The sequence below is a fragment of the Triticum dicoccoides genome, chromosome 1B, assembly GCF_002162155.2.
Source record: "Triticum dicoccoides isolate Atlit2015 ecotype Zavitan chromosome 1B, WEW_v2.0, whole genome shotgun sequence".
In the NCBI taxonomy this organism is placed as follows: domain Eukaryota; kingdom Viridiplantae; phylum Streptophyta; class Magnoliopsida; order Poales; family Poaceae; genus Triticum; species Triticum dicoccoides.
In genome coordinates this window covers 58,028,417-58,039,150 of record NC_041381.1, presented here as the reverse complement: position 1 = coordinate 58,039,150, position 10,734 = coordinate 58,028,417, and the positions used below count along the sequence as shown (strand labels likewise).

Here is a 10,734-nt window from a genome sequence, read left to right as displayed (position 1 = left end):
GGGGGGGGTAGAGTTTGAAAATGGGACCTTTAGTACCGGTTCGTGGCACGAACCGGGACTAAAGGTCTCAACCCCATTAGTTCCGGTTCGTGCCACAAACCGGGACTAAAAGGGAGGAGCTTTAGTCGCGGTTGGCCTGGCCAACCGCGACTAAAGGCCTTTGGGCACCTTTAGTCCCGGTTGGCCTGGCCAACCGCGACTAAAGCCCGCGAGCGCCCTGGGCCCAGGCATTTGGTCGCGGTTCATCTGCCGAACCGCGACTAAAGACTTCATTAGTCGCGGTTCCTACAGTTTCGCGACTAATGGGGCTGGACGGAAGCCTCTTTTTCTATCAGTGTAGGAGGTGTGTCTTGAACCGTACATCCATTGCTGGTTCATCTGCGTGCATTATATATAACTAAGTGTGTCAAAAATTATTACAGAACATCATGAATAGATAATTAAGTGACCAAATTAATAGAAGTTCATCATCACATTAAAACCAAAGTACATACAAAGTTCTCATCTAACAACATAAAGCTCTACAGAACATCTAAATTAATTAAACCATACATTGAAACTATGTAAAACATTTCAATGCGAAAACAAATGCAATCATAATCGCAACCAATGTAACAACTGATCCAACGGCATAATGATACCAAGCCTCGGTATGAATGGCATATTTTCTAATCTTTCTAATCTTCAAGCGCATTGCATCCATCTTGATCTTGTGATCATCCACGACATCCGCAACATGCAACTCCAATATCATCTTCTCCTCCTCAATTTTTCTAATTTTTTCCTTCAAGAAATTGTTTTCTTCTTCAACTAAATTTAATCTCTCGACAATAGGGTCGGTTGGAATTTCCGGTTCAACAACCTCCTAGATAAATAAAATCTATGTCACGTTGGTCGGCATAATTGTCATAAACAATAGATGAACCAATAGTTATGAAAAGATAATATATACCACATCTGAATCATAGACAGGACGAGGGCCGACGGGGGCGGATACCAAAACCATCGCACTATATAAGATGCAATAATAAAAGTAAGAAAATTATACAAGTATCTATATAAACATACAAGTAAGAATTCTTTTTTTCCTTTCAGAAAGAAGATAAGAACAAGAGGCTCACCACGGTGGTGCCGGCGACGAGATCGGTGCGGGCGATCGACGGCGGTGAAGACGGGGACGGGACGTGACGGACCGCTAAACCTAGACAAATATTGAGGAAAATGGAGCTTGGAGGTCGAGCTTGGAGAGGAGAAAGCTTAAGTAGTGTGGCTCGGGCATTCCATCGAACACCTGGTGTGCATAGGAGGTGAGCTAGAGCACCACAAAGCAATCTCCTCGCCGGCCACGAAAAACAGAGCAGTGAGAGTGCTCTGCTCGCGGGCGAGGGGTATATGTAGGCAATTAATTGGTCCCGGTTCGTGGCAAGAACCGGGACTAAAGGGCATCCTTTGGTCCCGGTTCATGCCACCAACCGGGACCAATGGTGGTGGGCCAAGAGCAAGGCACATTGGTCCCGGTTCATCCCACCAACTGAGACCAAAAGGTCCAGACAAACCGGGTCCAATGGCCCACGTGGCCCGGCCGGCCCCCGGGGCTAACGAACTGGGTCCAATGCCCCCATTGGTCCCGGTTCTGGATTGAACCGGGACTAATGGGCTGACCCGGCCTGGACCAATGCCCCATTTTCTATTAGTGATACCAAACAAAGTCCAAAAGCAATAAAAACTTACGGAGATTTTTTTGGAATATATGTGATTTTTGGGAATTGGAATCAACGCGAGATAATGCCCGAGGTGCCTAGAAGCCCTGGAGGTGCGCCACCTACTTAGGGCGCGGCCAGGGGGCTTGTGGCCACCCCATAAGGCAGTTGGTGCCCTTCTTTCGCTGAAAGAAAACTAATATCCGGATAAAAATCATGTTAAAATTTCAGCCCAATCGGAGTCACGGATCTCCGGGAATTTAAGAAACGGTGAAAGGACAGAACCTGGGAAGGAAGAAGAAGAAGGAGGGGGGCTCCTCCCCCTCTCTTTCGGTGGCGCCGGAACGCCACCGGGGCCATCATCGTGACAGTTATCTACACCAACAACTTCGCCGCCGTCATCACCAACTCTCTCCCCCTCTATGCGGTGGTGTAACACCCCTTCTTCCCGATGTAATCTCTACTTAAACATGGTGCTCAATGCTATGTATTATTCCCAATGATGTATGGCTATCCTATGATGTTTGAGTATATCCGTTTTGTCCTATGGGTTGATTGGTGATCATGATTGGTTTGATTTGTATGTTTTATTATTGGTGTTGTCCTATGGTGCTCTCTGTGTCGCGCAAGCATGAGGGATCCCCGCAGTAGGGCTTGCACAGACCCGAGTAAGTAGGTTGTTTGCGTATGGGAGTAAAGAGGACCTGATACTTTAATGCTATGGTTGGGTTTTACCTTAATGATCTTTAGTAGTTGCGGATGCTTGCTAGAGTTCCAATCATAAGTGCATATGATCCAAGTAGAGAATGTATGTTAGCTTATGCCTCTCCCTCAAATAAAATTGCAATGATGATTACCGGTCTAGTTATTGATTGCCTAGGGACAAATAACTTTCCTGTGTGACAAAAAGCTCTCTACTAAAATTAACTTAATTGTTTATTTATCTAAACAGTCCCTAGCTTTTATTTGTGTGTTCTTTATTATCTTGCAAACCTATCCCTTTACACCTACAAAGTACTTCCAGTTTCATACTTGATCTAGGTAAAGTGAACGTTAAGCGTGCATAGAGTTGTATCGTTGGTCGATAGAACTTGAGAGAATATTTTTTATACCTTTAGCACCTCGTTGGGTTCGACTGTGACGCCTGGATAATTAAGCTACAGTAACCCACTACCAATGATGCCACGCCACCTCGGTTACTGTTGTTAATCTCGCGTTAATTCAAAACCGATTCGAAATACAAATTCAAAATAAAGGTAAACAACAAAAGTTTTGAAACATTGAAACTAAAATCATTCTATTTGTGGCAAATAATCCATACTAGATATTGGTAAAGAAACCACACTTTTGTAAAGTATTTAAATGCACTATCGTAATTAAAACAACGACATAACTATTATTTAAATGCTCTTAAAATAATAAACAGATACATAATAGCTAAACCCTAGCTGTCTAGCCTATTATTATTCTAATAGCCTCTACGGACTAAACCCTCTGGTTTATATATACACCAGAGGGGCCTAGGGTTATACAGAGTCGGTTTACAAGGGAAGGAAATAGTACATCCGGACACCAATCTTGCCATCCACGCAGATAGGAGTCCTATCCGGACACGGGGATAGTCTTCTGCTTTATTTCACGACCCATCAACCCGGCCCATATCGAATAGACCGGACACCCAAGGACCCCCTAATCCAGGACTCCCTCAACGGCGATGGCGCTACGATGTCGTTATCCTTCTTGTAGGCGTTGTCTTGTGTGCTCGCGGCGTCCACGGTGATGAGTTTGTGGTTGTTGGTTGCACTCCCCTCCCTGTAGCTTGTCGAGGCACTCTTAGCACTTCTTCGTTTCATGTTCCCTCCGTCGCTCATGTTCCTCGACTTAACATGCAGCTCATATCTGGTCTCCGATTGTTTTCTGAACATTGATATATGTTAACTAATTGGTATAGCTGAATTGAATTTGTTCGATGGGGGACCTACCGGAGGCTCTGCTGACTGACATTCTCAAGAGGATCACCAGGACAAGTGATCTCAATTATCTTTCCCTTGTGTCAAAGCAGTTCTACAAGATAGAGGGGAATAAAAGGGGTGCTATCCCAAAAGTACCATTCTACACCCAGGAGCAAATGCTCCTGGTGTGAACAGTAAAATCAAAAAAATAGAAAAAAATTCAAAAAATTCTAAATTTTTTTATGACATACTTTCACAAGTGTTTCTTGTGCATGAAAATTTTCATCACGAAATCACATTCATGGAAGTCGTGCCGAAAAAAACAAAATCAGAGCTCCAAAATGCTTTTGTAAGTAACATTTCCAGAGCATCGATTTTGTTTTTTTACCACACCTTCCACCAATGTGATTTCGCGATGAAATTTTACGTGCACAACAAACATTTGTATAAGTATGCCACAAAAAAAATTCAGAATTTTTTCACATTATTTTGAATTTTTTTTTATTTTACTGTTCACACCAGGAGCATTTGCTCCTGGGTGTAGAAACTCCACGTCCCTGCTATCCATGTTGGTTCCGATCTTGTAACACCCCCTGTGTCATGCTACAGTGACCTCATACTTTTTTTTGAGGTAATGCCGTAATGGGCAGCAGTGACCTCATGCTAATGATTCTGTGTAACCATGTTTTGCAAAGCTTAAGTTTCACTGGATAAAAATCAAAGCCAAATTCAAATTTAAATTGCAAGATAAATTTTCATTTCTTCAAACTGTCAAAGAAAAATGTTCGTTGGGTTGCAGATATTCACTAATTAATTTCATTCATAAAAATATATTATTTGATTTAATAAATTGCCCGTAACCTATTTAAAATAGGACCAAAACAATCCCATTTAACCCATTTCAATTTAAGCAAAATGCAAATGAGTTCAATTAAGCTCCAAAGTTATTGTGGCATTCAAAAATATTGTATATTATTTATATGACAAGTTTCATATTTTACAACATCCATTTGATGGCTCGACATAACACAAAACAGTAACAAAAAAAAGTAAAATAGAAAATAAAAAGAAAAATACTATTGCTGGACTGGGCCTTCAGTACACAGTCCACTACCGGCCCAGCCGAGCCGCCCCCTCCTCCTACCTCCGCTACAGTAGAGGCAGAGAGCATGGAGGCCATCCGCCATGGCCAAGGCCAAGCGTCGGCCATCCCCCCCGCCGCCGCCTACAAGGAAACGTAGTTGACCCCCTCACACCCCCGCGTCGTGACCTCCTTCGCCCGCGCAGTCGGCCCGCGCTGCCATCACGCCACCGTCCCGCTTCTTCGGCGCCTCCCTGGCCTCCCCGAGCACGCCATCGAGCTCCTTGGTGAGCCTCTCAGCGAACGCCCTCTTTTCCCCTCACACCGCGTGCTCGAATCGTCGCCGCAGGCCGCTATGGCCGGTGCTCCGTTCCCGCGCGACCTTGACTGTTGTCGCCGCGCACCACGCCCGCGAGCCCGGCCACGCCCCGCAGCACCTTCGCCCCGGCTGCTCCCAGCGCTCTGCCGCGCCCCTGGCTTGCCAGCCACGCTTGGCCTCGCCCCGTGCGCGCCAGCCTGCGCGTGGCCGTGCCCGTCGTCGCCTGCTGGCGCCGCCCGTGCCCTGACTCCACCGCCACGGCCGCTCCAGCCGCGCCTTTGTTGCGTCCCTACCCCGCCCGCCTATGCTGAGCCCCGTGTCGGCCGTGCCCCGCTCGCGCCCTCCTTCTCCTCTACGAGCCGCTGCGCTGCTGATTGCCCCCACTCCTCCCGCTGCACATGGCCGCGCGCGCCCACCACAGCCCCTGTCAGAGCCCGTCGCTGCTCCTGTTTGTGGCCGCCGGAGCCGTCGGCTCCCGTGCGCGCCCAGCCACTAGAGGGGCACGGCCTGGGCCACTGCCCTATGGGGCCGGCCCATATAAAAAAGAGTAAGAAAAATAAAAAATAAATAATTAAAAGCTGAGACACTTACATGTGAGCCCCATGAACAGTGCGATTGACCACTCAACCTTTGGCTTAGTCAACAGGGTCCCCTGCACCCCACCTGTCATATCCATTGTATAAAATGCTGGTACACTTCTGTGTACCCATAGCAATTTATGTTTATTAATTTTCGAATTAAATTAAATATAGAAAACTTAGAAATTGTTTAAAACTTTGAGAATTAATAGAAAAATAACCTTAACTCAGATGAAAATAATTTATATATGAAAAATAATTAGAAAAATAAGACGAATACGAATATGCCATCCACATACATGTCGCATGCCTCCAGCACTGCAAACATGGAACCTTTCCCTCCGGATCGTTTGTCCGATAATTGCTTAAAGCTAGGAAAATATCCTCAAATATTTTCCCGCTCCGTCTATAACGTGTAGCACTGTGTTAGGTCACCCCTAGCACAGCATAATGCCATGCCATGCTTTGTGTTGCTTTTGTTTGCTGTGTATTTATTGTTTTCTTCCCCATCTTCTCTACGGTAGATTCTGAGACTGACGCTGCCCCCGAGTATGACTACCTTGTCGATGATCCGTCCTTCTCAGCAGAGCTTCTAGGAGGCATGTGAGTGAGTGTGTGTGTGTGTGTGTGTGTGTGTGTGTGTGTTGGGGGGGGGGGTGATTCGCTAGCAAGGAACGTTGCGCGATCGAATTGCGCTCGTGCGACCGACACGATCACTTGACCGATTGGTCGACACAGATCATTTGACTTTCTCTTTTTACTTCGAGAAAACTTTCAATCTATTCATCTTCAATCATGGTAGTACAACGAACACCAGAAATAATAAAAATTACATTCAGATCCGTATACCATCTAGCGACGACTACAAGCACTGAAGTGAGCCGAAGGCGCACCACCGTCATTGCCCCTCCTTCGCCGGAGCAGCGCAAAACTTGTTGCAGCAGGCAGTCGGGAAGTGGTCGTGCTAAGGCCCCATAGGACCAGCGCAACAGAACATCAACTGTCGACGATGAAGAGTAGCATAGATCAGAAGGATCCAACCTGAAAACACATGAATGTAGACGAATTACGACCAAATCCAAGCAAATCCACCAAGGATAGATCCACCGAAGACGCACCTCCACATGCCCACCTATGATGCTAGACACACCATCGAGATGGGGCTAGGCGGGGAGAATATTATTCCATCTTCAAAGAGCCGTCGTCGTCTCGTCTTCCTGAGAAGGACGCAAACCCTAAGAAAATGCGAAGAAACAACTGAAAACATAGCCCTCCCGCTGGCAAGGGCCGAGATCCACCGCGCCGCCATGGCCCTAAGGCCACCGGAGATGAGGCGGACCGGTGACGGCGCTGGCGGGAGGTAGGAAAACCCTAGACGTTTCTTGGGGAGGATTCAACGTTTACCTTTCTCTTTCTGAGTGATGGAGGCGAGAATACTATGGGAGCACCTAACTAGGGGCACCCTTGGAAGGCTATGCAGCAGGCATTTTTGGGGAGCCATGAACACGTCAAGAGAGCATATTATTATTTTTGTTTTTTCCTGGTTTTTTCTTGGTTCTCATGTTTTTTTTTTAATTTCGGTTTACGTCTTGAAGGAGCGTGTGCTTTCCATGCGAAGCACGCTTTGCTTCTTGCGTAAAGCAAATGCGTGCTTCTTGATTGAAAAGCATAGTTGCACTTCATGGTGAAGCACAGTTGTGCTTACGTGTTTTTGACAAATATATGAATATTTCCTTCACATGTAAGAATCCTTCCGGAATATGAGTTAATTCTTACTGATGTACATGAACATTTATTTTTATATACAAGAACACTTATGAAAAATAGACATGCCCACTTTTTTCATAAAGGCAAACATGTAATTTATTTCGATACATGTGAATACTTTTCAATGCCTTAAAATTTGTTTCGTGGACATGGACATATTTTTACAATGTCTTAGAATTTTACTCATTTAATGAAACGATTATATGAACAATCTATATTCTTTTCACTTTTAGATTTTTCTGTGTTTGTATCAAGAAAAACAAAATGTGTAGGAGGCCGAAAATAGCGCTCGTGGGCCCGCAGCCATTCCGGGTGTGGAGAGCCCATGTGAGCCCACATCTTCCTCCACTCCCGCTGGAAATTACAGAGACGAGCGAGGCTAGCTAGGGTTTACACTCTGCTCTGTTCCTCCGCCGAGGTCGAGTAGCGGCGGCGGCTACTGTCTCCCGGCCGGTCGAGGTCAAGGAAGGTACCGCCGTTCTCCGCTTCTCCTCTCCTGAGATACCACTCCCTGTTCCATCGTTGCGTTGGTTCCCCGATTCAACATGTAGACGGTTTTTTCTTCTTCTGATTCGCTTTCTTGTTCTTGATAGATAGGGGAAACCAATCCGGTAGTATAATCATCATCCACAAACTTAGTTGTTAATCATCTCCTAGGTACCACTAGTAGAAAGTAAGCTTTTTGCCTAGGGTTGCTGAAAACACTACAGTAGATATTAGATTGGCCCTGCGAACTCAACTCATCGGCTGTGGCTGGGAAAATGATTGATTGATTTCCCTACTTTCTTTCTTGCCCAACCAAGACCTACGAGTACAGTACTAACTAATTTGCATATATCCTCTGCTTTTCATGTTCAGGTTCAGCAATTTGTAGTAGCTAGTTTGCGTCAATTCTAGCTCATCATTCAACCTCTGCTACTTAATTATGGTGGTAGCTAGTTTAAATTAATGATGTGGCCGCGTCATTTTCTCTTCCTAACAATCTAGAGACAGATAAGGTGCTAGCTAGGTAGCTACTTTAATAAATCTCCATGCTGATGAACAGCACACAATTAAGTTTTGGACAGATACAGCAGAAAGCGCTCAAACTTCATCATTATATTCTTCGTAATAATGAGTGTCTGTCGCCAGTGTGATCTCCATCTATCTTGACATGCATTATTTATTCTGGTATATCATAATTTTGATGACTGGTGCGCTCTTTCGGTTGTTTTCTCAACCTTGTTATATATTACCTGATGATTGGTACAGCTGAATTTGTTCTGCTCGATGGAGGACCTACCGGAGGCTTTGCTGACAGAGATTCTCAACAGGATCACCAGGACAAGTGATCTGAATTCTCTTGCCCTTGTTTCAAATCAGCTCTACAAGATAGAGGGGAATCAGAGGGGTGCTATCCGTGTTGGTTCCGGTCTTTGCACTGCTACAAAAGCACTGACATCATTGTGCGCCCGCTTCCCAAATCTACGGAAATTGGAAATCGATTACTCTGGTTGGATACCTGGACATGGAAAGCAGCTGGACAACAAAGGCCTTCTTGTGTTTTCATCTCACTGTTCCTCGTTGATTGACCTCACCTTAAGCTTCTGCTCATGCATCGATGACTCTGGGCTTGGTTGCTTAGCGAATTGCAAGAAATTGGTGTCTCTCAGGCTGAACTCAACACCACAAATAACTTCGATTGGGCTTTTCTCGGTTGTAGTTGGTTGCACAAGTCTATCTGCTCTCCACCTTATTGGTTGCGAGAAAATCAACAGTGTAGAGTGGCTGGAATACCTTGGTAGGGATGGATCGTTGGAAGAGCTTGTAGTGGAGAATTGCAAAGGAATCAATCATCATGACATCCTAAAGTTTGGTCCAGGATGGATGAAGCTCCAGAAGTTTGAGTTTGAGAGGAAAAGAGGAAAATATGATAGTCTTATAGCCGTAGGTGGTAAGGTCTATGACTCCTCGTACGATGCTCACAGCATAGATATATATGATTTTTGCTGTGAGAGTTTGAAGGATTTAAGGTTGGCGCATATTAAAACTTGGCCAGATGTAGGACTTCGTGTTGTCCTAGGGAAGTGTAAAGCATTGGAGAAGCTTTGCCTTGAGTATGTTCATGCCCTAAATGATAATGACATGATTGCACTATCTCGGAGCTGCAGCAACCTTAAAAGCATCTCACTTTGGCTCAACCTGCAGCTTTACTCTAGTGATGTCGGCTATTGTGAAACCAGGACGTCATTTACTGATAACAGCCTTTACGCTCTAGCCCTAAACTGTCGTATGCTTCAGATCATAGACCTCAGCTTTACAGGATGTTCTCGTGACTGGCCATCAGAAATAGGATTCACACAAGAGGGTTTTCTGGTGCTCATTCAGTCTTGCCCGATTCGTGTTCTCGTGCTCAACAACGCCAACTTCTTTGATGACGAGGGGATGAAGGCCCTCGCATCCTCGCCTCATCTGGAGACACTCGAGCTTATATTGTGCCATGCGGTAACTGATGCTGGGATGCGCTTCATTGCGCACAGCCCATGCTTGAGTAATCTCGCACTTCGGATGTGTCATAACGTTACTGATGTCGGAGTGGCTGAACTGGGACGTGTACATAAGTTAGAGTCTTTGGTCATTGAGTATTGTGGTGAGATCTCTCTGGAAGCTGCGCAGGGTGTTGCCAAGTCGGTTCACTACTCCAAGGACTGTTCAGATGCCCTTATGAAGACAATTGGTCTTGGCGCCTATTGATGAAGTGGCCTCCAAAATTTTCAGTATGAATTTGCTGCTGAAGCCTTTAAGTTGTTTAGTGTGCATCAGTAGACAAGGCTGTGCATCATCCGACCCAGATTCACCTCTCTGAACTTTTTGTTGCCTTCTTTCTGCCTTTACTGCAATTATTTTCCTTTATGATAGTCTAATGATGATCTTTGGATGGCATCTGGTGAATCAAACTTTAATAGTAGGCACCACTCGTGTATTACTATCAACCGTATGTAATTCTTGTTGCTTAGTTTCTACTCTCTGTAGCTGCTTCGAAACCGGCATAAGTAGGCCCCAAGATTCCCTGTTTTTGCTGTGGAGGCACTATATGACCCGTTGGTGTTATTTGTATTACTTAAGCAAATGTCAGAAGTGATTTTGAAGACATATATATCTGCCTGCAATGTTCGCATGGCAATTTTTGTATGGATCTTTGTAGTATAATATTATGTTCAAGTTTCAATGGACATTTACAAAGGTGGCATGCTTGTTTTGTTGATATCAACTCTACTGGAGGATGTCTTTGATTGCTTCTCAAAAGTTTAGTGCTAATTACTAGTAGCATAATTGTAGATGTTTAGATTCCAAAATG

General features: G+C 45.0%; 1 protein-coding gene across 1 annotated transcript; it reads left to right on the top strand.

The window, feature by feature from the left end:
* The first annotated feature begins 7,764 nt into the window (after positions 1–7,764).
* On the top strand, positions 7,765–10,531 carry LOC119318847 (F-box/LRR-repeat protein 14-like). The gene is made up of 2 exons (XM_037593425.1): positions 7,765–7,866; positions 8,649–10,531. Exon 2 carries the CDS (start codon positions 8,667–8,669, stop codon positions 10,128–10,130), a length of 1,464 nt encoding a protein of 487 aa, XP_037449322.1. The 5' UTR covers positions 7,765–7,866; positions 8,649–8,666; the 3' UTR covers positions 10,131–10,531.
* Positions 10,532–10,734: the final 203 nt, after the last annotated feature.